Raw genomic sequence first — 27609 nt, forward strand, 5'->3', positions numbered from 1 at the left:
ACCGTCCCTGCAGGGGTAGGTACTTCAGTGCGACCTTGAAAAACTGCTGGGTAGGACATCAAAACCTTGATGTCATAAATGCATAAACAAAAAGTAAATGTTTGGTCAATGGTAAGAAAGTTTTTCTCTTATGGAAACAGCTGTCAAACTCTTGTTTAAGGGAAAGGGTCATGGTTTGGTTTAGGCAGCAACACTACTTGGTTATGATTAGGAAAAGGGTTGCAGATGTTGCCAAAATTATCTTGCTTTGAGTATTATAAATGCACAGCTGATATTGTTGTTGTTGGTTGGTTGGTCTTGAGCAGTGCTCTCCTGGGTCAAAGTCTGGTATTTGTTGGACCCATCCGCCTTATCTCCCACCCACGTTGAGTTGATTTTCATGGTCTTTAAACTCCGTCTGTTGCTCTGAGTGTCAAATAATGACGTTGATGGGTTTACATTGGAATTGGTGGAAAGCTTGGTGCCTCTCCTTCAGACGCTACTTCCTGAGCAGGGCATTTTGACGACCTGGTAGTGAGATCAGACTGTTTTGTTTTGCAGGAAAATCCTGTATTATATTCCTTTATTGAACAAAGTCTGGTCTCACATTAGTGATGTGCAAAACTGACCAAATTCTGAAACATTTAACTGATTAGATCAGATAGACTTCATTATTTAAACCTTTACAGGTTTAATGCGCCTTCTTGATGACTTTTATTAACTTTTTCAAAGTGAAGGCCCTTTTTGCCGTTTGCTGTTGCTGCTGTGTAGTCTGGCGTCGTTGATAATGTCGCTTACATAACTCAGCGTCACTGCAGAATGTTTTTATATCAAATGATTCTACATTGTTCAAGTGCTATTGGAGTAAACTAATTCAATGTCACAAAGTTTATATTTTACTTAAGTCTCTCAAATTTGCTCAAAGTGAGATCACACAAAGCTTTTATTTACTCTCTTTGCAAAGCATTTCAAAATCTGTGGTTCGGGAATCACTGCACAGTGCAGCATGTCTTGGTTACGTCAACGAATGAAAATGCGTCTCGCATTTTTTCTTTTTTCTTGCTCGTCTTTCTTTTTTTTTCCTCAGGCTGCATCACTGCTGCTGAACTTCTGCTGTCAGCTCATGTAAATTAGGCTTTCCTAGTGTGCTTTGTGCAGACAGGATGCGCACATTGTGATGTGAAATAAATTTAACATTTAAATGGTGATTTTTCTTAACCTTTCATGTTTTTCTTAAAGTTTAGCGTTTTAACTACACTATATGGTCATGCAACTAATGCCTATCTACTTGTCCAACCTAAAGTATCCTGATGAAGCTTAAGTGCTACAAAACTTCTTAAGTAGGTTCTTGTGGATAGTTATGCATACAAAGTGTCTGACTTCGGATCAGAAACACTGATATGGCTCGCTTTGGAAAGAAGTTACATATAACCTGTTTTGTTTTTTGGGTATTTAAACACGGTGTTGAGGGATGGGCAAACATTACATTTATCCTGGAAGGATAAAGCAGCAGTGAAGTGCAGCTCGCCACAGTAATTACATTTTTCTGTTGAGAGTCGTACTCCTGTGAAGAAATTCTTTGTTAAATAGGTCAACATGCCACAAGAGTCACAGTAACTGATTGGCTGTAGGTATTCATCGCTAAAAGTTAAACTATCCCCAACTTTTAGTTTGGCCATGCTTTATCTCTGATTGAAACCTCTGCAGTTTTCCATAGCCATTGCACAGCAGCTCGCAGGACGACACACTTCGCCCTGCTTGGTGTGTTTTGGCGTAAGGCTTCTGAAGATATTTAGGAGCAGAAATACAGATAGCAGGAGGGAGATGAATGGCTAATTCAAACAGCCCAATAAGTAGGGCGTCATGCAGAGAAATTGGTTTCTCTAGGGCGCTTCGTCTATGGCTGTTGTGTCCGATTGGGTTTTCATGTAACAGATGGTCCGAGGAAACCGCCCTGCATCTCTGTCCCATCAGGTTGGCCCGATAAAGAGGAGAAAGATGGTGTTAACTTTACACACTGCCTCTCCCCCTAAATCATCCCCAACTTTCTCAAGTTTTCTTCAACTTCTTCAGTCCACTCCGTCTGTTTTCTACTCTGCCCTTCTATGCATGGATCACTGACTGGGCCTACTGGGTGCAGACCCAGGTGACCAAAGCGTCAGGGGCCCTCTTGGCCTTCACCTGCAAAATGCCACTTAAATCAACATATATTGACCAGAAAGATACTCAGAATGACCACAAAGAGATGGAAAGGACAACACGTTCTCATCCCAACACTGAGGGGCACCAAACTTGAACTGGACACTGGAATCCTGCATCGATATCCGGGTTTGTAGAACCCATATTGGGCTGTCACGGCTGGTGCCGTCTGGCTGTCTGCTGGCACATAGTAACACCATGACTCGTTCTGTTTAGCTGCATTACACCGTTCAGTGGCATTCCATGTGCATGTGCATGCGAAAGGTGCCTTTTGGCTTTGCACACTTACGGCAAAACCACTGACAGAGTGGCGCTATTTTACGACCACAGACAAACAAAAAAATGACTACAGAGACACAACACCACCACAAAGTCAGTGTGTCTTGTAGGAGAGGTGTTGGGGTCTTATGCATTTCCATGCCCAGGGGCCCATTGTCCCATAATCTGCCCATGTTACCTCCTTTCCTTCATAGGGCTCCTCGAGCTCCTTCACCTGTGCTCCTTTTCTTGCAGCGTGCCTCCTCGGATGCTTCATAAACCCCGGCTGTGTTTTCTCTTGTGTTCCAGCTCTGAGTAATTACTGTACAGGCTGGAGGAGGTTACGTTGGCACGCTAGAACCCTTTCTCTCTGATATTCAAATGCGTCCTCGTTTGTCATCAGTTCAATGGCGTGCATGTGTTTGTGCGGGCATGTGGCGTCTAATCTCTTATTTAGACTATCACACGGGAAAGGCATTAACATCGGTCGGGTGAGAAATTAGAAACGCGGCTGATTAATTCCTGGTGAAAAAGGAATTAAAAGGCTCTTCCCTGCCACCGTCTTTGTTGCAGGATTTACCTGCAGTGTGATTGAAGGTGGCTGCTCTGCGCTGCCACTGCCATTAATAATCACCAGCCTTCAGGAAGATTCATGCTGCCACGAGCGAGTCGGTTCAAAACACTTACCATTACACATGACACTGAGGGCTTGATATATGACGGGCTAATAGCTCCGCACTCCAGCACCAATACTGTGGAACAACAATAAGGACCATTAAGCTTTTATCAAACAAGATTAGAAGAACAAGTTACATTTCGGCGTAAACGGTGGCGTGTCATGAAGCTGAATTAAACATGACTGTACACAATTAACACAGGTTTTCTTTTTTTTATTTGTTTAGTTTAAATTGTTTTAAATTAGGAACTCAGCAGCTGTGCACTTTTCTCTGGCACCTGTTTGTGTGTTCATATGGTGTGAAGTGTTATTGGGAAAACACATCGACACTGTTGACTCATCAGGAAGAAACGACATTTGTGCATGAATTAGTTTAGCTCTGCACTGGTGAAATCATTCTCATTTAGTCAGCTCACAGAGAAAAAATCATAAAGCTGCTCTCCACTTCTCTTGAGCAGGAGTAATAATAATATAATAAACGTGATCAAATTTACAGGCTGCCAACACTGTTCTCCACTGTAAAGCAGGTTGATTTGCTTCCAATAAAGCAGCAGTGGAAACTTAATCACTTTATTACTTTACATTCAGGCTGGGGCCCGTTCATTTTTTCTCTGACTTTACTTCTGAAGGTGGATTCAGTGGAGATGAATAAGCACTTTATGGCTGGCTCTAATTTTCCCTGGTCAAGTGTTAGGCCGCAGGTGCTAATCTGTTTCATTACATTAACTCGGGTGATAAGGCCACAAGGGAGATTGTGCGGAAAGAGGAGTGTGTAGCACTGCACAGCCAACTCAAAACTCTTCAAATAAAAGCCACATCGACACATTGGGTCTCATTCATGAAATGTCAGTATATCTCTGAGTAGATTTGCACATAAAACACCTTGGTACTAAAACCCTAAACTGGTCTTCCCCAGCAGAGGGAGAGAAGTGTCTAACATGCAGCGGAGACTGATGATCATCATCTGCACGCTGCATCACCATTGAACCCTGCTGAAATGCTGCATAATGCACACTTGTAGTATTCACACTAGCAGCATTGTTGACGGACGCTGTTCATGCATTCAGTGTGTTCAAGGCGTGACAGAAGGAAGAGAAGTTGTGCAAGGAAGCATGCCAGCTCTTAGCTTGTATACGTTTTAATATTTAAAAAATTTTATATCATTTTATATCGTTTTAAATTATGTTAATGTAATATAATGTAGGCCTATTGGTATAGTACTAATTAGGGTTTTTGTGACAGAGCACAATATGTAATTTCTAATAATGACAAGCAATATTAATGTGAATTCCTAATTTACAGAAGCACTAATAGCAGTCAGAGGCAGGTGTAGATTTTGACAGTACCCAAGAAGAGATCGGAGCTACTAACATATTGATGGATGCCGGAATACACGTAACTGTCTTTCTGCATACAGTTTACATACAAATTTGTTCTGCTCATGCAGGGCTGAACTATATGGCTTTAAAACATTATGGCAATATTTTAAGGCTACATCACAATACACAATATACATCTCAAAACTTTTAAATTTTCTTTAAACAAATGTTAATTATTAAAAAAAAATAATGAACAGCATTTTCAATTAAGTTAAATATAGTACAGTGTAGTTAAATAAAGCTACTGTCAAAAAATAAAGTTTAATACAGGACTGTTATGATAACATTTAATAAAATACTGTTATAAGGAAGTTAAATAAAGTACTTTTATAATGAAAATTTAAAATGTATTGTTATAATTAAATAAATCAAAGCAGGACCCATGGTGATTTATTTTGAAGAGCCTGGCTCTTCTCAGACTGGAAGTGTCGATGTTTTTGCTGTAGACTTGAAGCTTCTGGTCAACAGTTTAGGAGATACCGCAGCTCCTTTAACCATGAGTATTCATTCATTGTGAGCGGGCAACAAACAAACAGCTCTCCAGGACATATATCACTAATATTTGCAAGTCGCACAGGTGCTCCGTGGTCGCAAAATGTGATACATAGTCACGATCGAATCTCTGCTAATACAAACACATGCCTCACCTGCTCACTTCCGCCACTACCGCTCATTAAGTTAGACTGTTACTGCGTTGCCGTTAAATGTGATGATTTATTCTTTGTAAGCTGGAAAAGAGCTAAACTCTCCTCACTTCATACATTAATAGTATTTGCAAATTGCAGTAGTGCTCCGTGTTAGTAAAATGTGACCAAATAGTCACAGTCTGGAGCTCTGCAAAAGCCCTGCTTTTCGTGTGTGTATGTGTGTGTGTCTGTGAGAGGCAGTGAGCCGTAGGAGAGAGCAAGAGAACCGAAACACCGGTGACTTTTAAAATTGACGTGATATATGTATATGTATACTTGATTTTCACGATTAAGTGATTTTACACATCACACGTTAAAAAAGCCGTAATACTTTGAGTATATTTGATGCATCCCCTATGCTCAGGTTTCATGAATCAGACCCATTGTGAGCAGCTGCCTGTTGTTTACAGGACAGGCCATATGAATAATCGGAGCACATGCAGACTTTTCATGTGCGCACATTGCAGTGGAAGCATCCGTGATCCGAGGGCTGTCAATTACTGATAGGAACATGATAGAGCTGAACTGATCAAAGGCCTGCCTGATGTTGTCTGGCCTCTTTGTTCCTGTCTCAGGGGATGGGGGAGGGGGGTATCGATGCTCTGCTACATCTGGTTCACACTCTGAGAGCTTCTCATCACTGTCTACACACACACACACACACACACACACACAAATATATTTGTCTCGATCAGAGGGCAAACACAAATTGAATGTGCATTCATGAACACGAAAGCACTGACTCACTGATCCAAACGCGAGGGTGCTTAGCGATTTGTCACATCACGCATCCGCGCTTCAGGTGTCACGAAAAGCTTCAAACTGTGCAAAACTGATATCATGCATTCTTTCCCAGACAGTCCTGCCAGGCCAGAGACATGATCGCCATGCCTGAGATTGATTCCGAGGTTTGTCGCTAATTATGTCACGCCGCCGTTTGAACTGTCTGTTCAAATCCAATTATCAGGCAGTCTGTGTAGCTTACAAGATTGGGGCGGCGACGAGGGGAGGGAAGGATTGGGAGGGCTCTGGGAGAGATAGCAAGTTGCGGGGAAACACACTGTCTGGCTGGGAGATATGAGGAGTTTCATTGAACTAAAACCTTTTAACAAGATGCTTAGAAACACTTGTTTACTTTGAATGAGGGCTACGGTTTATTTGCCTTTCTAGTCACCAGATAAAGGCAAAAGCTTACAGCAATAGCTCCACATTTTGGGAATACATTTATTCGCTTCCTGGCAGAGAGTTAAAGGGGAAGACTGATACCACTTTGATGTCTGTACATTAAGCCGGTATAGCATGAACACTGAGTCAGGGAGAGACGGCTATAGCCTGAATTAAAATCCACCTACCAGTGCCTGTGAGGCTCACTAATTAACACATTACATCTAGTTTGTTTAATCCATACAAAACCCAAAGTCTAAAGACTACAATACCCTAACCATTACCAGATAAGTAACAGTTTGGCATAAAACCTCCTGCAGATGGTAAATTGTTGGTTTTTGTACACTTTAGGTTAACGAAACACAAGATGTGTTTGCATGGACCATTATTAACAATAACAGTGCCTGAAGTAACCACCGTAATCAGAAGGGACTGGCTCAATCCAGCCTGGTTAGAGGAAATTCAACCTAGTTTAGAGGGAGAGAGGATATGGTATAAGGACAACAAACAATAATTAACATTTCCGTGAATGTGCCAGTGTTAGCCATCAGGCTAATTTTCAGCTGTCATCCTTTGGCAAGATGTTTTGAAACCTGTGAAATGCTGAAATTCTCATAACAGCAGCAGCAGGACACCATAAAGACAGCAACAGCTATAAAAACAGGAACTCCTAAGACAGAACACAAAGCCATGGGAAGTAGCAAGAAACGGTAGAACAACAGTACAAAACAATAGTGCAGCATTTTAGCACAACATAGCCATGCACACAACATGAATCAACAGCATACAGCTTTTTAGGACAAACAGTTATGCATGAAGCAATGACACACACTAACACGTAGACATGCAGAGCACCAGCAGCAATAGACAGAAGCAGAGATAGAATACAAGATTCATAAGTAATAACGTGTTCAAGAAGAAAATATTAAAGCCTAATAACTATGGAAACGCCTAATCTGGTTGTTTCTCTCTGGTTGGAAAAAGTATTTCCTGTCTGCACGTTTGCCACATGAGTGTCTAACATTAGGTGGTGTGGGAATGCATGTGCTGCACACGCCATGCCACAGCAGCTATTTCTACATGCGTTCTTCTGCGATTATGACAAGGAATCGTTCATAAATCCAAAAACATATTTCGTGCTCTGCTAGTTATGACTTATTAATGTATTTTTTGATTTTGAACATTAGCCTTATGTAATGTTGCTCCAGGCTGCAAAACTGAGTTGCAGCACAAAACAATCATCTGTAGCTACCATGGACGTGTAAAGATTGGAGGGGCCCATTCATTACAATAAATGTTTCTGCCCAGTGGCACCTGAAGCCAAAAAAAACCTAAATTTTTGCAGGATGAAATTACTCAGATCCTCTGCATAGTGAGACCCACAGAGCGCAAGAGACTTATGGTGGCTGAGCAGCTAACTTCTGTCATTTTGCAGGGAATGTAAAGATCAAAAAAAGGATCCACAGTAACTGTCAAATTTGGTTGCTTTTTCCCAGTCACCCATTTTTGGCTTCAGCATTTGTTTATATTGCATATATAAGCATAGCAGCTTTTCCTCGACTCATAGCTCAACAAATTGCATGTTATCTATACTTTTTCCTCACCCACCGCAGGTTTAAGTCACCGTATCCCCGGCAGAACAGCACAGTTGAATTTCATCCTACATGCAGCCCAACATTGTTGAAACAGAAAAGCTAATGTTGCTGTTGTTTTTCATTACGCCCTCATCGTCTTCCTCTTGGCTGCTTGCCATTTTCTGTCTGGCGCTGTTTGATGGTGACACATTTCAAATTAAAGGTGTATCCAAGAGATGATGAAATGGATCAATTTTTATATTTTGCATCAATGATACTGGGTTGCTGATCATTGAGCCATCACGTTGGTGAAGATCGATGGATTGTTACACAACTAGCAACCAGCAGCAGTGGCCTGTAAAACAGTGTCACGATGTGGAGATGGTGTGAAAGCGAGAAGAAGCCTCTGGAAATCTCCGCTGTCCATTGAGAACCAAAATGATGACAGCGTACAATTTAAAGACTGTAAACTTTGCAGCGGGGAGTGAAGCGCATAGCTTGTTTAAAATTGATGCCTCTGGTAGTAGTCTGACTGACTCATAATGACATTGCAAAAACAGCCTAAAACTAACAATCAAGTGCGCCTCAAATTTAACTACACCCCTCTGTGAAATGTCAACTCTGTTGGCTGCCTTGTCTTGATTTATGGTGCGTTTGTACAGTGCAAGTGGCTTACTGCATCTCAGTATCTCTCCCTCTTGCTCACACACATACATGCCTTCAAATTAGTTGTCATGCCTGGACATTGCGAGCTGCTGGGCCCCAGCAGGTAGCCCCATATTCTCAGACAGATGGGGCCAGGGCTGGAGCAGGAACCAGATGAATAAGTAAATAAACCTTGGCCCTGGGCAGGTTTCATCAATTCTGATTCTCCCAAATGAGCAAGCCTGAGAATCGATACACCTAGGGGATCCCAGTCTGTCTCCATCTCAGAGCAGCGAATCGTGCTCGGACTGAGACTGGACCATGGCGCTTAGTAATAAAGCTGGAAATAGCTGGGCTGCACCATCAAGCCCCTGACAGCCTCTCTTGCTCTCTATCACTCTTTTCCCTTCTTCAATTTCTCCTGTTATCTTCTTTTTCACCGAGGTGTGTTAACTCTCCCCGCAGTCGTTCCTCTTCTCCGCATCTCCCGTGGCTGCACTCCCACCAGCATTTCACACTCCCTCCTCACCTTCTTTATTTACACTTTAGCTGCACTTTCTCTGTTTCGCTGCCCTTAACAGGATACTGGAAACATCTGCAGACTTTCAAGACTCATTAGCCAGTCTAAGCGTGAATATTTATTAAGCACAGAGCACGCCGAAGCTACTGCCACTATCAGCGTGCTTGCTTTCTATTCAACCTCCCTTCTCCCCCCGGCGTTTCTTTTCTTGGCGCTTTGAGCGTTTGATTTTTTCCTCTTTCATTCCCGCACTTCGATTCTCTTTCCCACACGGTTATCACAGCGCAGTGTCTTTTTCCTCCACGCTCTTTTTTCTCTCCGTCTCCCCCTATCAAAATCGGGTTTTCTTTTCTCTGGCCGCTGCAATTCCAATTTCTGCTCAATTTATTCATTGTACTTTCCTTATCTTGTCTCCATCTCTCATCAGTTTTAAAATCTTTTTTTTCTGCATATTTTTCTCTCCAAATTCCAGTTTCCTTTCCGTACCATTCACCCCATATCCACAATCTGATATTTTTTGTCAGAGCTGATTCATTGTCAGCGTCTAATCACACATCTCACACGTCACTCTTCTCTCTCTCATATTTGTCAGTCTCTCTACCTGTTAAATCAGTTCTCTCCTCCTTAACTCCATTTTTAGACTGAGATTACCTCCACTCTACATTTCCAGCCCTGAAATCCTTCAGTCACATATCAGTACACACAATTCACTCATTTATTCTATTTATAATAGGATCAAGTCAATACATATTGTGTAGTTGAAATTACAGTTTTTATTTAAGGCAGAGTGTTGAAATTATAATGTAGTTTTCCTGCAGATTGCAATGTGGACTGTCTGGGCCAGCACTTTGGTTCAAACTTACATATCTCAATAACTATCAGATGGATTGCCATGAAATTTTGTACAGACAATCATGTTCCTCAGAGGATGACTCCTACTTACTTTGACGACTCCCTGACTTTTCCTTTAGCACCACCATAAGGTTTGTTTTCATGGATAAGATTCTTTGACAGCTGTCAGATGGATTGTCATGAGATTTTGTACACACATTAATGTCCCCCTCAGGACAAATTGTAATAACTTTTGTAAATTAGTTTCAAACTAATCATCTCAACGTTTCAAAAGTGTAGTGTATGAGCCGACTTTGTAACCAGGAGTGAACGGGATAGTGGATGATGTGTCACAAGCTGCACACCAGTGCTTGAGACCAACAAACAACAAAACCACGAATCATTGCTACCCTTCCCATGGCTCTCTAGTCACCAAATTTGGGTGTCTTGACAGTTTTTTTCACCAGAATAGTGCCACAAAAAGCAGTTGTTTTTAACCAAGCCATGGTTAGGATTTTCGTCAAAACCTGCCATTTTCAGCGTGTAGCTTGCTACCTTAGAGGTTATTGTTTCAGGTAGTGACAGGGGTTTTAAAAACGGTATCATGGTGGAAGGGGAGAAAAAGGTCACCAGTGGCAGGCTGATATACCGGTATACAGTCTGCTATATCCTGTGAATCAGAGGATAATGCAACATGATAATTTTTTTGTCATCCTGTCTTGTGTTTTGTTGTTGGAGCCAGAGTGTTTAGCTGTTAGCTGTCAGTCAGCCAGTAGCTGCTACGCTGAAGGTGGACACGGTCCAGTCTGTCTGGGTCCTCATTGGCTCAGAGGCTCCCTCTCAGGTGGCCACAGTGATGGATGAGATTTAGCATCCCACCCCCATGAACATGATACAAACACACCATCTGTCTGTCTGCATCCTGGTGACTTGATGATTTTTGTGTGTGTGTGTGTGTGTGCGTGTGTATGCGTGCGTGTGTCCTCCTAGGTGCCTCAGATGGATGTCTGTATCTGGCAGTCACTGACGCTGTGATTTTGATGAGATGCAGACTGATTTAACTGCACATCAAACCCACACATTACCCCCGCCACTGGGCTTTTGTTGGGCGTCTGTGTGTTTGTATGTGTGTGTGTTAAGGACAGTGAGGCCACAGACGCATATGCTTCCCAGTATGTAGTCTGTTTGTGAGATGATTTAATGAGCAATATAAGTGGACTGGATGGAATTTGGAACTTGAAGAGCTGAGATATTGGACTGTGGAGTAAAAATCACATAGAAAGACACAAACATGCAGGCATGCACGCACGCACACACACACACACACACACACACACACACACACACACACACTCAAACACACTGACATCAATACATGATTTTCAGCTATCCACTCCTTTTTTGACTTTCCACTCCTTCCCTCCTCTCTCATTTCCCACTCTGCCTCTCAGCTTATGTAGGGGAAAACGCAGGAGAAGATTAGATGAGTTCCCTAAATGACAGGCAGCTCTCATCCCGTTGTTAATTAGTCTGGTGTCTCAGTTTGGCTGGATGGCATGACGACTGGGGTGGAGGAACATTGAGGTAAGACATGGAGGGAATGTGGCAGAATGTGGAAGGAGGAAGGTCGTATCTGCTGTTTTTAGCTCATGCATGGTATATTCTCATTAGACGGCGTTGTGACTTGACAGCAGAGATGGCGGTGATAGATGGTTAACCTTTTTGCTCCGGGTTCATGAGTCCATCATGAATCATCCTGCATGTGTTACGGGATGAAAACATGATTCCAGCAGCATGACGGTTTCAGATGACTTTGCCAGAGATGTCTGTGGGTCGCTCCAGTACTTCAGTCTGGATTGAAATATCTCAACAACTATTGGATGGGTTGTTGTGAAATTTTGTGCAGACATTTATGTTACCCAGTGAATTAAGCCTATTGTCTTTGCTGAGCCTCAGACTTATGTTCTAATACCAACAGCAGGTTGACATTTTTGTTTTTTAGTGAACGGTCTTGATAGTAATTGGATATATCGCTGTTTCATTTTGCAGTCATTCTTGGACCGTACAAGATGAACTGTAATCATTTTTTCAATGCATTACTCTCGTGAGGTCAAAAATCATCCTGCAAAACTGTTGACTTGCATAGCAGTACATTGTACTTAGTACTAATTTGCAAATGTTGCTGTGGATTCTAACTGTATAAAGCCCTATATGTCTCTACTTACCCCCAAGGGAAGAGACAAGGGAAGCAGGGAGCATCCCTCATTTACTACCGCACTTGATACTGACTTTTCATAACTCAAAATGTGAGTTTGATGCTAAATTAATCCTCTAAATATCATATAGAGCCCCTTTAACATTTTAATTGTGACCATGTTTGCCTGCTTACCTTTGCATTTAGCCAAAAGCACCACTGTGCTTATAAGTAGACTCACATGGCAATATGACAAATGTTTGCAAAATCTCATCTGAAATGAACTCTGTTCAACTGTTACATAAAACAACTCAGATCTGTAAAACAAACCTTTTAATAACATTTCTTGTCTTTTATTTACCACAAATTTCCACAAATTATTAATTTGGACAGCATGTTTTTTGTTACATAAATCAATATGACCATATCATCATGATGCAATACCACTAAAAGACAATAAATCTAAGCACTGACTTATCACTCCACCCTTCTGTGTACTTCCCATGACATTTTTTATATGGCCGCAGGTCAAAAGCCAAGCCCCAATGAACTTGTGACACCACACATACAATACGATCTCGCTGATCTATAGGCTGCCTCTGTATTTATTCTGATGGGGGATCTGGTGCAGTGTTGATATTGCAGGTTTACTAACCGGCTCCTAGGCCTTTGCCCCTGCATGATTCAGTGTCCCTGCATCGCTGACTTTGATTAACAGAGGAGTCTTTGGAGCCTGCAGCGAGGATTTACGGTATCCCATACATCCCTGGATCCTGTCGAAAGACAAAAACAGAGAGAGGGAGACAGTAAAGCAAAGTGAAAGAGAGTGGAAATGCAGAGATGCAGGCTGCAGCAGAGCGACAGAAAAAGGAAATAATATAAAGAGGAGAGAATAAGAGAGCGAGGGGAGTGTAGGGAGGGAAACCCTGGCAGCCTCAGTGAAATATGTCCTGACCTCCTGTAATAAACTGATAACATCCTTTCACCACAAATGCATACATCTGTAAACAGTATGCATTTGAATGTGTGTGTGTGTGTGCTGATGCGAAGCAGCTTGTATTGAGTGGCCGGGGGCGGTCACAGAAGCCATCGTTATGTACTGTCTTCATGCTTCATGGTGTGACTTCCACAGGCCGTGTGTCTGCTTGCACTGTGTGAACAATATTGATTACGAAACAACCACAACAAAGATTGTACCAATATAACTTAGAGTGGTGACGCCCCCTTGTAATTGTATCCAGTCCAGGTTTAACAGCCATGGGTAAACCAGATTCACCTACATTTACTTATAGGCTCTGTTTGCTGTCTTTACATCATTTCATTTCAATTTACATGATTTTCACAGAATCTTTCATTTATCAGACACATCCTGCTTTGCTTACATTTGAAAATTAGTTTTGTCATTCAATAAAGGATAATTTAAAGGAATGCATAACCAACAGTATATCAGTTACCCACCTTGTGTTATATTGAATTCATTAAGTAAACTGTTTTTTTCTCGCATGTCTCCACGGTGAAGGATCCAAAACTGAGAAAACTCCTGAATTGGAGTAAAAGGGGGCCAGGTTTAACAGTAGCAAAACAATATACATATAATCAAAAATGTGTTTCTAAACTTTCACACAACTTGTGCATCCAAGTGTCATTTATCCAGTTGCATGCTCAGTACTTTCCAAACACATGCATCTTTGCTAAAATCTTACTATTTAAAACATCTTGGCCTTGTTTAAAATGAGAGTTTAAACACATGCATTTGCGGCACATTATTTGTCCATGTATGTGACTGTTTATGTGGAAGTGTTTTAAAGGTTTTAGTGAACATGCAAGTGTTTGGGAAATATTGAGCATGAGATAAAACATGGATCCCTTTTACTCCATCAAGAATTATCTTCGTTTTGGGATTCTTCGATCATCATGGAGGCATGTTAGAAAAACAAAGTCAAATTTACTGTAACACAGGACTAGGAATTGATATACAAATGATCATTTTGTGGGTGAATTGTTACTTTAAATGTTTTAGTGTGGAAAAGATTAGTCTGTTATTCAAGTAGCGGACTCATAGGAAAACTAAAAAATATAAACATTCACATGGTTCAGGGTTAGAAAATGTGATGATTTCATGCTTTTCTCTGTTTTATTTTGAATGAAAGAGAGCAATTTGAATATGTGGCCTAGGACTTTAGGAACTTGTAATGAGCATTTTTCACATTTCTATTATTTAACAGATTAAATACCTATTAATTAAAAAAAAAAACATTAGTTCAGTAATCACCAATTGCAGGGAGCCTTAAAATGTCTATTCATACTAAAATATAAATATGCCATACAAAAGCTGAAAAGGGAAGCATGTAGCATCCTACATTCAAATATTTGTCCTTCGTCCAAATCCACATAAACATATGCGTAGGCTAAGACTATTTTTTTGTCCATGTGAACCCTGAAGGTATTTTGCCTTTTAAACTCTTGTGTACAAGGTGTCCAAACTATTTTCCCCCTGTACCCTCGTCTCAAGCCACATTTATATTCCAGGCAAAGACAAGCAGGCGGCCAAGGGGACCTTGATGTGCCCAGAACAAGTTTAACATTTGCCACCGTATAAAGTGGCTTTGCAGCCCAGCAAATGAGAAGTCTCAGACATTTGAAAATTGCCTGGCCACCCTTCCTGCACGTAAAAAGCTTTCTGTCACCTCATTTTTCAGGGGAATCTCTCCCTCTCCGTCCCTCCCTCTCTATCCCATTACCTTCCCTCTTCTAAGTACAGTGTCTCACTCTTTCTCCACATCATTCCCTTTCTTTTTTTTTTTTGCCCTTTTTTTAGTCCCATGTACTGTAGGATGAGCTCTCCTTCTCTGGCCATCGGGAGCGAGGTAATATGTTTTACAGAAAGGAATGGGTGATACTCTGCTTCCAGCGCTGTCTTTAACAGGGTGCCTGGCTGTGTTGGTTTCTCGCTGGGTGGGTGCGTTGTATGAATGAGGGAGACCTGGGTGGCTTTCAGCTGTAAGTAATGGGTTTCTATATAGTTCTGGGCAGCCCTGAAGCTTATTCCCACACTGCACCATCAGGGTGCTCAGCAATGTCACCCTCGCTTTGTATGGTGGCGCTCGGTCAGCACTGTGTGCTACACAGCCTCTCTCTCTCTCTCCCTTATGCCATTCGGACCATCGTGTTGATTTAAAATTGAAGAATTAAAGCGGAAAAGCATCTGAATACACACAATCAGTCCACCAGAAGCACTCAATAAATGCACTGTGTGTGGGTGTGGGTGCGCGTGTGTGAAGGCTGTGCAGTCAAACTCCTCACTGTAATTGACAGCGCTTTTCAGCTCCATGGCGATAACGCTGGAACAAGAGCAGCCTCATACTTACTTTTATTCGTTCTTCCTTTCCTTCCTTTCATCCCTCCATTCCTCTTTGCCAAACTCCTGATTAACTGCACCTTTTCATGTGAGCACGAGTAGCTCCTCATTCATGTACAACACAGCGCATTAATAATCAGCATTTGTATTGCACCTTTCAGAATAACAATTACCAAGTGCTTTGCATAAAATAAAATGAATCAGTGTAACAATGAAAAATATGTAACACTGTAACAAACTAGAATTACTCACAAATAGTTGTATGTCAGTTTGCACTGTGACATACAACTGTGTGGTACCTTTTGAATTTAAACTATCGTCACTTCATTGAATCCCATTAAACTTTTGTGTGAAATTTTGTTACACTTACTATATGAATTCAAGAATTCTGGCCAAAACATATTTCTTCAGAGGTCACAGTGACCTCAACTATTGATCATTAAATTCTAATAAGTTCATTCTTGAGTCCAAGTGGTTGTTTCTGCCAAATTTGAAGCAATTCCCTGAAGGTGTTCTTGAGAAATCGCAGTCACAATAATCACAGACAACCCAAAAACATAATACCTCTGGCCTTGGCTATTGCCAGCACAGATAAAAAACAGAAGCAAATCAAATGCATTGAAAAATTTGTAAATTAGTACAAATCGTCTACAAAATGCATACATCTGTGCCTTGAGATGAGATGTATGCACAGATGTATGCACTAATGAGTCCATACCACGTCATGCATGTGTGTACTCACAGGGGCATCTACCCGTGTTGTTCACACTTCCATCACACTGTAAGTGCATAAGTAAATTTGCATTCCCATAGGTGTTTTGTACGATGCATATTCAATTTTCATAATATTGCAGACTTCATTATAATGCAGAGCTGTTGCAACTTTTCCTCCCTCATAACCTGCATCTTCTTCAGCCTCTCAGGCAGTGAGGAAAATGTTATTTCCTGAGCATGCACTGTTTGTGTGTGTGTGTGTGTGTGTGTGTGTGTGTGATGGAATGAAACTGTCTCTGGCTTACGCTATGTGTCTGAGCCCATATGGTGGGCTCTGAATCTGATGGCAATTTCTTCTTTTTTTTGGGAGCCTTGCCATATTTCCTCACATTGGTCTTCCAGCTCCCATTCCCCTCCAAGCGTATACATACAGCGGCAGGCCTCAGCAAAGCATCAGGGGAAATTTATGGCTGCTTAAGATTCAAGTTCCCCCCACACCCACTCAGGCTTGGCATTTGAGTGGGGCTGAAATAAGCTTTTCTCTGTACCTTTTCCTGTCTCACCATCTCATTTCACACTTGCCTTTACTACCTCACTCTCTCAACATCCCACCACCTGTTTTACTTCCTCTCACCACCTCTGTCTTCACCTTTTCTTCTCTCGCTCGCATCTGGCCTCTCTTTATTCCCCTTTCTGTATGGATTGTAATTGAGTAGTTCAGTGAGTTATCAGTGACTCATCTGGATTGTCTCTTGCACAGCGTGCTGTCTTCCGGCCCACAGTACTTTTTCCATCTTTTTGGAGACCTTCGGCGTCCTGCTGTTCTACCTCATACAGCTTTTAGAAGATGGAATATAGCCACCCACTCGGCCATTGTTTTCACTTAAGTGCTTTTATTCTGTACAGTAACTCCCAAACAACAAAGGAAACCACCCAAGGATGATGCATGCTCAAAGACAGGTGCAAACACAGAAGCGGCCCCCGTTAGTGCAGAAAATGTGAACCGCTGAAGTCATTTATGTATAACACAGCGTGGCAGGTTCTGAAACCTTGGTAATATCCTCCCCGGAAGGAAAACAATCTTTTGTCACTCGAAGGTTAGCCTCATTTTTCACTCTAAGGGACTTATACACAGACATTGATGGGACTTACTCCCCCTGTGAAACCAGCACTATTGTGTGAGAGTGTGTGCTGCAGGAACAACAGCAGTGTGATGGAGTGACAGACAGGCAGACTGAGTGATTAATGAGCCCTCTTAATAATGCACCATGGTGAGGAAAGAGTGACGGGACAATTTGAGAGAAGCAAAAAAAAAAAGAATGGAGAGAAAACACATAAGAGACAGCGAGTCATGGATATAGATGGTGGCAGACGCAGATTGGCAGCTACATTTTTCCAAATCCGGATAGACAGAATGAGGTAAAAGGTGAGATTAAGATGAGATGACAGATGGTTGGACATGATTTCTCCATGAAAGGCTGAGGTGGGCCCTGTAAAGGTCTTTGACTTTGAAATGCGTCAGCTTGGATCTGTACTTTTTTTTTATGTCTTTCTTTTTGTCCTCCTGTCTGTCCGTCACCGTCTAGCTGTCTGTCTGCCACATCTACAGTATCTGTGACGGGCTTGGATAGGGAACAGTGCACTCGTCTGACATGTTGAGATCTGGCTGGATCTTTTCGGCTGGTATTACGCACGCAGTCGGAGCTCTCATATACTGAGTCTCAGTGGGAGATCATGCAGGTGCAGCTGTGGGTGTTTGTTTATAAAACAGCACAGACGCTTGAAGTGGATGAAAATTGACTGTTTGCAATGCCCCACCCACCTGATTTAGTGTTGCTATGCCTGCCAAGCTTTTATTTCTTGCACAGCACATATTATGCAGTTTACATTGATTAGGTTCACATGCACAAAAGTCCCTTATATTCTGACAAAGATAATATTTCTACTAAGCTGCTTACATATCTAATGAAAATGAATATTCCATTAACACTCCTGTTTACATGCAGCCGTGCATACTCAGATTAAAGTGCCCTAATGTGTCGCTTATCACATCAAAATATGGAGAAGGAGAACAGAAGCTGCTTGTCATTTTGCTTCTTTGCATCAAAATAGGATTTTTTTCACAGTTTCTTACCAGTGGTGGATGTGTTAGACTCACTTTCTTTCCTTCACCTTCTTAAAAAATGTCAGTATTGTGATATTTGCGTATATCATAAAACCTATTGATATCCAAGTCTTTCATAATCTTTCAAAGCAGGTGTGCTTCTCCTCTGCATGCATCTCTATGCCAGCCTTACAAACTGTTGGTGAGTTGGTTTGTTTACAGCGTATCCATGACAACACAGAGCGGATCGTGAACAGATGAGAGGCTGTGTGTCACAAACTGTGATTACAACCCCGTTTGACACTAACATTAGAAATTAGATGACCTCCATGGCCCATCAGTTTCCAACGGGATATGAGAAACTGTGATATTCTTTGATTCACTGAAACATCCTGGACAGCGTGTTCTCAACCAGGAGTCTCTTTTTTATGTTGCCAATCTGACAGAGCAGAGGATATTGACGAGATAAGTGGCGGATGCGTGCACTTCGTGGTGAATAAGGCTGGTGTGACGGTGGGAATATGAGTTGCTGTCCTGATCCTGATCACTGCGAGGCACCGTTTACAGGACGCTGCAGAGCGACGCTGCAGAGCGACGCTGCAGAGCGACGCTGCAGAGCGACGCTGCAGAGCGACGCTGCAGAGCGACGCTGCAGAGCGACGCTGCAGAGCGACGCTGCAGAGCGACGCTGCAAATGTTGAGGTTGAGCAGCCATGTAGCCATCTTCTTGGTGTCGTGATTTGTGCGCGGTTAAATATTCAACAACGTGAAACCCTGTTTAACAAGAACCATCCGGAAACATGAACCAGCAGCAACGTAAGACTCAAAAAGGACTTAATTACAGAGCAAGTTAAAGGAGCTAATGGGATCATATTTCACTGGAGTTGTACCATGTATAATTCCATGTGACAAATGAATGATAGATTGATTGATTGAATTTGGCAGATTAATGCCATCTCAAGCAAGTTTGACTGGAGGTGCTTGTGTGCACATGCACTAAATCCAAACACAGAGAAGGCTAAGTCGTTATTGTTACTCTAATCTATGATATAACGGCATCTTGGCTTCCACATACTTGTTTTAGTCCTGAACAGGTATTGCACATGATGCATTCGATTTTATTTTTAGGTAGATAATAAGTTAGTTAGCAGGTATGCTAACGTTGGTATATTACATTAGAGACAAACAGTTTAGTTTATGCCTCACACTATTGCCCTTTTTTTTTTCCTTATTTTTTCTGCCTCTGTTGCAACCATGCTGAAAGCGTTATGTTTTTGAGTTTTGCATTAGTACATCCGTATTTATGTCAAGTTTACCGTGACGTACTCAAAAGGCAAAAGGGATATCTCATAATGTGGAAATTTCTTGAATTTTCTAGAATTAGGTGGTCAAAGGTCACTGTGACCTCACAAAACATGTTTTTTGCCATAACTCAAGAAATGTGCTAATTATGACAAAATTGCACTCAATTCTAGTTTTATAGGTGCTAAAAAAACACTTTCCAAACTCTGGAGATAAAAAAGTACGGCTCTTATAAAAACCCAGCACACAACACTACAGCATGTGAAAAAAACCAAAGCTTGACACTCCTGCTGTGCATAGTTACGGTTGCTAGGCTGTGATTGGACAATCGCTGTTCGGGGACAGGGTCTAAGCAAGCGCTGAAAGCCCATCCGTATTGTATACATCCAATAGAGGAGGCATTCTGCAAACTGTGGATGTACAGGCTATTGTGTCAGCAGCTGAATTTAGACTCTATGTGGGTGTGTAATGTCAGGTCTGTCTCGGGAGAGCTGCTGTCTTGAAAGGACACTCACAGCATGTTGCCTGTCCCATGCCATGATACACACACCCACGCCCTCACACACACACACCCACACAAGTCCTATTGTGGCAAGATTGCCAGGAAATAGCTAGGTGAGGAAAAAAGCGTGAAGAATGGCAAAGAACTGGCAACACAGAGGTCAGCGCCTCAATATTAACTGCTGCTGTGCTCCTAGATGAGGCAATAGATAACAGGCAAATGGGGTATGGTAAAAAAAAAGAGAAAAAAAAGCGATTTCTGTTGCACCTCTACTGTTCATTGCAGCCATGGTACAGTAAGTGTAAGAGGAGGCAAAATTAAGCAGTGTGGAAAAAAAGAAGGAGCGATCAATAGCAGTGTAAGTGTGCTAGAGAGATGATGGGTGCAGAATATAAAAGGGAGAAGTATAACAGCATGGTCACAGCAAACAGAGCTCTGAACCTGACCCAACATGAGTAGCTGCTATTGAAGACCTGAAGAGAAAGAGAGAGAAAAGTCATGGCAAGACATTCACTAAGCTGGTGGACGCACTTTGTATCAACACAATCCAATTTGTTACATGGCGATTTATAAAAAAAAGTTGCACCACAACACCTCGAACTGTCATTTAATTTCATTTTTAATAAACCAGATTTCACTTTCTAGTGCGATATCAAGGCTGTTCTGCATCTCCTCGTTAATTAGGGCAGCCCCCGTGAATCGGATAATGTGAATTATTTGTCAGAGAGCCCTCATTCTCTTGTAAGATATTAATGTTTCTTCTCCACCACGAAGAAACACATTAAGAAGGCTTCAGATACAAAGGTTACAAATTTAGTTTTGTCATGAAATAATCTTAACATGCCAAATTCAGGCTTTGGATACAGTTTTTTATAAAAGCATTGCTAAAGCAACTTCTTCCACCAGTTTTCCAATTTTTTTCTGCCCTTGAGAAATCCAATAATTTTAACATGTTGTGAGACTTCTTGAGTTATGTCCTCTTTGCCTTCAAAATTACAAAAACACACAATTAAATCAAAACTCATAGAGAGCTTAGCAAAACTTGCTAAGCTCTCCACTGACTCACTAGTTTGGCAAGAAAAATGCTTCTTTGAAGTGTGAGGAGTGCTCTGATGTGACAATTTATATAGTTATATAAAGCATATCCACCCTTAAAGGGTCACCATGTCACCCCCAGTGCAACCAGACAGTAAAAACATTTGTGATGCCCTCTAAAAGCTCAAAACAAACCGTAGAGAAATATCCTCAGAAATGGCCCATTAGCAATAGCTGCCCTGCATTCAAATACTATACTTCAACAAAACACCAGCTTATAATGATGAGATTATATCTGCATTCAGAGCTGTTTTGAAATATTGAGCTTTAAAGTTTTGCATTCCAAATAGCAATAATGATATAAACCTTTTTTTCCCAAATAAAACATCCAAAATGCATATAACTTAAAAAAGACCTTGTTATTACGTTGTCTCAGAATAAGAATATATGAATAACTCAACTTTGACAAAAATGTAAAATAGCTACTTATAATTCTAAGGTGACAAATAGTCTTACGTTTAGAAATAGGATAAAAGATGTGAGATAACTATTACATTGCACTCAAGAAACATATTAAAGGAATACTTCACCTACAAAATTATCGTCTATTTATCGATTAGGCTACTCACCCTGTGAAATGCTGAATTTTATTTTTCTTGCACGCCTTCAGAGAGAATGAAGAATCCATAGTCGAGAAAATTCTTGATAAATTGGAGTAAAAGGGGAAAGCTGCTTTTCAGCAAACAGCAAAACTACATCAAAACATCTGCTTGCAAACTCTCACACTATTTGTGCAGTATAATTTAAGCCTCATTTATCCAGTCATATGCTCAGTACTTCCCAAAAACATGTATTTTCACTAAAACCTTACTGTTAAAATCACCTCTGCATAAAAAGTCTCTTGCATGGAGGAGTAGCACACCTGGGCAAGCGCATGTTTTGAACTCAGAAGAGTACATTCTTGCACAGGTGTGCTACTGCTGTGCAGAACTGCTTGTAAGCTTTTAGTGTAAATGCATGTGTTTGGGTCTGGACTGGATACATTTGGCTGGATTTACACTTCACGGTTTAAATCACCCAATTCCATTTTTTTCCTCTCATGTGGCACAGATTGGATGTGTATCATGAATGTAAAAGCTGGAAAAAAAGCACATGAAATCAGATATTCTCAGTTTGGTTTCAGGCGTCATTCATATGTGGTAATAAATCAGATATGATTCAGATATCTGCAAATAATTCTGTAGTCTAAGCAGACAGGTCGGATATTCCCCGGCATCGTGAGTTAATGATGTAATTACATGTGCTTTGAAAGCGGAAAATACAACAGTGGAGAACAAGGGCTCAAGCCAGGGGTCAAATGCAGAAGTTTCCTGTCTTTTAAGCCTCTGGGGCAAAGAAACAGTTCAGGTGAAAATAAAGGGTTTGTATGGAAACAAACAGGTACATGAGGACATTTCAGCTGCAATGGGAGAGGACTAAACCATTGTTTATGCATGCATGTTGTTTCAAGCACAAGTAAAGTTTAAGCAGGTGTAAATGCAGATGTTGGATTTGAGTCACTTTTAAGAGTCGATGTAAGCACGCGGTGAAAAAATTGAAAAAAGGGAAACAGATCAGAATTGGGCATTGGTTATACTGCATGGGTTGTCTAAGAGTTTGTCAACAGGTGTTTTGATATAGTTTTGTCATTTTTTTAACCTGGCCCCCCTTCGGTCATTAAGAATTTTCTCTGTTTTTGGATTCTTCATTGACCGTGTAGGCACGCAAGAAGAGCTTTCTTCACAAATTCAGCATAACACAAGTTGAGAAATTGATGTAAAAATGATCATTTTGTGGGCAAAGTATTCCTTTAACAAATGGCACAATTAAAACAACTGGTAGCAGTTCATATTTATGCCTTACAAGGACTGAATGCTTTGTGAAGTTATGTGACTTTTATCTGTCACAAATAATATGAATCTACACCAAACGCCTGGAGACTCTTAAATGAGCTTCCATTCAGCACAGCGGAGGCATTTGGTATGAGCTCAGTGTTTTTGTCCTTGGCTGTACCTTTGAGACTGAGTCAGAGCGACCAGCGCTGCTGTAACTGACACTGGCTATCTGTGTCCAGCATCTCCGCTACCAGCCGCCAAACCCCCTCCTCCCCCGCAGCCTCCCCTCTGCCCGCAGGGTCCGCTCGGCCCACCGCGTCTCCAGAGATGCCATATTCATTATTTACACTCAGGGTTTCTCAGGCCCCAGGGCAGGGGCTGACCTACCTCATTTGGTCTCTGTCCCCTTGGCTTTTGTGAAACACATATTAGCAGATATCCAAATATATATAAATAAACACGCTGATTTTAAGTGAGTAAGGAAATTACTTTAGCCGTGATCACTTGCTCGACAGCCACACAGATAATTCTTAAGGGTTCTGGTAAAGAAAAAGAAAAAATGATGTACACCGAGGTAGTCACTTCACAATCTATTTTCTGCCCTCTGCATCAAGATAAGTCAATTCCCTTAAAGAATTAGAGGAAAAACCAATATTGAGTGTAGGACTTAAATTCAATTCCCCTGTTAATTCACAAAAATATAAAATCTGTCCAAATAAACCTGTGCAGACATACCATACGACAACAACTCCTGTCAACCTGGTTCTATAAAAGATATTTTTTTATGTTTAATGTGACAGCGTCGAAGCCGCTTTGATATCTTTCTGCTCGGCAGAGTTTTCAGCGCACCGTGTGTAACAAGGGAACCCAGAGGTCCATCATGTTAGATTTGGCTCTCGTGCTCTTATCTGGCTGTTTCTATTGTTGAAATGCATCAGTATCTTTCTCTGTTGTGCAGTTGTTTTTGCTCCAAAAAAAATCTTTTGTTTTCTGCACACAGCTGAGGTGGTATTGTCTGTTAATCCTTCACACCACATATCAACAAACAAGCTTTTGTCTAAAGGTAAACTTTATCCTGAATTTTGTGCCGCAAACACTGAAGGCAGCAGCTCCAAAATATACTGTAACCTTTAAAATTAAGACACTTAAGTCAACTCTTTTATCACCTGGATAACTTTGATGTTAGTGGCTCAGTGTTTAGCACCGTTGGCTTCATGTTAGTGCAGATTTCAGTCCAAAGACATGCAAGCCAGGTGGTTTTGGAGAGCACGGGTATAAAGTGAGCATCTGCGTCTATAAAACACCCTGGGAAAGTTGCCAGTCTACCGCAGACAGTCTTTTTTTCTCTACCTTCTCCCCAGTGCATGCTGGGATAGGTTTAACCACCCTGTGACCCTGAATAGAAATACAAATACAACAGAGGAACGGAGCTATTTAAAGTTTCATTGGGGACAATGCTGTGAAGCGTATTTTCTTTATAATACTTGAAAAAGATGATGGTCACATTAATTCGAGTTTATTTGTATGGCCGTTAAAAAGCCCTTAATCACAGCTACAGTCTCAAAGTGCTCCAGAAGACTTCATCACTCCCACATTATGAAACATCAAATTAAAATGAATGAATCGACTGCCCTCTATCCTCAGGCCCTCGCTGAGGGAAAGGGAGAAAAAAATCTCATGAAAAAGAATTGCAACCGGTGACTCATCCAAGCACACAGTGTGGATCAGACGAGCCTCACAAGGGCAATGTGTTGCTTTCACTTCCCTTTGTGTACTCACACTCCCTCCGTCTCTCTTCATCTCTGTCTCCAGGTGCAGCAGGATGCAGGGCGTACTGCCTGTGTGTGGACTGCAGCCCCTGCTGGCCCTCCTTCTGCTTCAAACTGCGGGCTGCGGTGAGTCCTCATTAAACTGCGGGCAGTCCCCGTCACCTGACCTGCTGTGTGCGCGGTGCATAACTCCGTATAACCATGTGCACAGACGAACCTTTGACCAAACTTTTCACCAGATGATATGGAGCCTGTGAATATTTCCTGGTCTTATTTTTTCCATGTATAGTCAGTGTGCCAAATAATTCATAGTTATCATCAGCAGCAGTGAAAAACAAATCAATGCTGTAATTTCTTTTTAAAAAAAACATGGGAAAAAGCCGAGGAGCAACTTGGTAATAAACGTTTCACAGATAGAAAGAAATTAGTAGCTTTAAAAAATAATTGTTGAAACATATAGGGAAAAAAACAAAAAGCTAGAGGAAAAACTATATTTCCAATTATCAGAATTATTTAAATATTTTATATTTAAAATTGTTTTACAAAAGCAATATAATTTTTAAGTACTTTTTCTGGGTCATTTCTGTGTTGTTTTTTTTAAAACTTTCTTTTTTCTATATTTCTTTTTATTTTTTTATTTTATGGTAATTTTCTTATACTTTTTTTTCTTCTTTTTAACAATTTCTTGCTAATTTCTTGGGTAATTTCTTCTTTTGTTGCTAATTGCCATCTTTCCATGTTTTTAAAAGAAATCAAGCCAATTTGTTCAACTTTCAAAAGGTTAATTTCTAAATTATACAACTTGTGCAACCGTCCTGTTGATCTCCTTCAGAGTCCCCTCTGCGAGTTCGGATCCACCTCCTGTCACGTACCAACTTCAGTGTACAGCATGTGATAAATGAGTTCCCCGGTGCAATTAAACTAGGATGAATATATCTGCTCAAAAACCTGGTAGTAGAGCACGGAGGGAAGCACAGGGACTAGATGAGAGGCAGAGTGATGTGTGATAAAGGTAATCAAGCATGTCCTTCCAATCAAAGATAAGCAAAACCTACATCACCTCCAGGAGGCCAAACAGCACGCAATCACTCTCCTTTATCCTCCAAGCCAGGAACTGTTTAGAATGAAACTACTGGTGTAGGATCTTGTAAAACGTTGCTCAAACTGTTGTATTTGCGCAGAACAAGTAGAGTCTCAGGTAGGCGTTTCTATAGCTCCTTTGAAGTAATAATACACTTGAAGTATAAAGAACAACTGAATTGTGATGCAGTGTCATGATAAAGTTGTGCTGCTGTAGTTTTGACCTCCTTAGTCTAGGGGTTTAAAAAATTTGAATATTGCGATGGTATTTTTGGTGATGTACTGTATCAGTTCTCCAAAACACTGAACACTTTTTATATAATAATGTACATGCAAAGATTAGTGACAGCGGTTTACTTTGTGTTGTGTTTAAACTCACGACTGCTAGTTAGCAGTGTTGTAGTCTAACAAGGTTGCACCACTATTTCTTTAATTTAGATTGCAATATATATCGCCTTGCTACAGTATATATTGCAATTACCTTTAGATGGTTATACATATCATAAAGCCAGATTCTTGTCAATAGACTGCCCTCCTTCAGACTCTCTAGCCTCTCCATGCACTTTGGGAGTATGTGATAGATAGTAGATGGTAGAAAGCCCAATCTTCACATCTGTTTTATTATAATATTGCCAAATATCCAGTAGTGGAAAGTACATTAACTAAAGTACTGTACGTAAGTACAATTTTGCGGTTCCCAGCTTAAGTTGCAAGGACAGATTTGTTCTTTGCAGCTGTGGCACCTGTGAAAAGTATGTTTTTTTGAGATGCATTCCCATTTACTTTAATTTGTGTGGAGCATGTGTGTGCGCCCCATATTTTAGCTCCCTGTTTAGCTGTATTCGCCAGAGTTTGTGAACAGGTAGTGGGCGTCATAATGATTTCAGCACAGTGAAAACGGAGGCTATAAAAAGTGAGAACCAAAACTAAGCATTGCTGATCAAATGCAAACCAAGATTCTGTAACTGAGTTGCATATTTCTTGCCTCAAATGCTTTCAGAAACATGTTTTAGCGTACCCTTCAACTGTAACATGTTTGTTTCTCGCCAGCCAGCCGCCATTGTGTCAAACATCCGAGTTTGCCTTATGTCACCAACCAGCAGGAGCATTTACTGGTTCATTGCTGAGCAGTGCATTCTGGTAGATTGCATACCAGCCAATGTGTTCTGCCTCTCTTTTCGGGACTGTCTGTCTGACTACAAACGGAAACCCGAACCATCTGATACCAAAATCCTGCCCTGTTGCCTTCAGATTCTACACAGAAGTGCAGAATCTGCTTATAGAGATTAGTTGAAAACAAATGAGTATTTATAATCAAGTGACAGTCAAATCACCAAAATGATGTCCCACCTACCCACAAATCAATGGTCCCAGTTCATGATGGGCAGCCCTCCACAGCAGTGTGGATACCAGCAGAATAACTTCATGGCTCTCCTTGTTGACATTTTCTTTGTCTATCAGTCTGCCCTTTCCTCTCCGTTTCTCTCTGTAACTGCGTTCATATCTTAAGCACTTGGCAGACCTTCACAGCTTAGGAATGAGCCCACTTATTCCTCTCATTTCATCTGCTTATAATTACCCCAACTGCACTTCCAAGAAGGGGGCGAAAAGATGAGATTTAAAGGAGAAAAACAAATCAGAGATCTCCAAAGCTCCCATTCATCCTCTTAGCTATTTCTAAAAGGGGGGAAGCGATTTTGATATTTCGTTAAATCTCTGAGATATTTATTTCTAATATGAATTTGCAGAGCTCATTAAAATTCGCT

General features: G+C 41.1%; 1 protein-coding gene across 3 annotated transcripts in view; it reads left to right on the forward strand.

The window, feature by feature from the left end:
• ncanb (neurocan b) overlaps positions 1–27609 on the forward strand; it is a 245880-nt gene that overhangs the window by 70625 nt on the left and 147646 nt on the right. For all 3 annotated transcript variants that reach the window (XM_042483584.2, XM_088077889.1, XM_088077890.1), the window contains one exon: positions 24807–24889. In XM_042483584.2, coding sequence (XP_042339518.2) covers positions 24807–24889 — 83 coding nt within the window. The remainder of the gene's footprint in view (positions 1–24806; positions 24890–27609) is intronic.

This window comes from Plectropomus leopardus, chromosome 5 (assembly GCF_026936395.1).
Source record: "Plectropomus leopardus strain MGB_pleo_1.0 chromosome 5, ASM2693639v1, whole genome shotgun sequence".
Lineage (NCBI taxonomy): Eukaryota > Metazoa > Chordata > Actinopteri > Perciformes > Serranidae > Plectropomus > Plectropomus leopardus.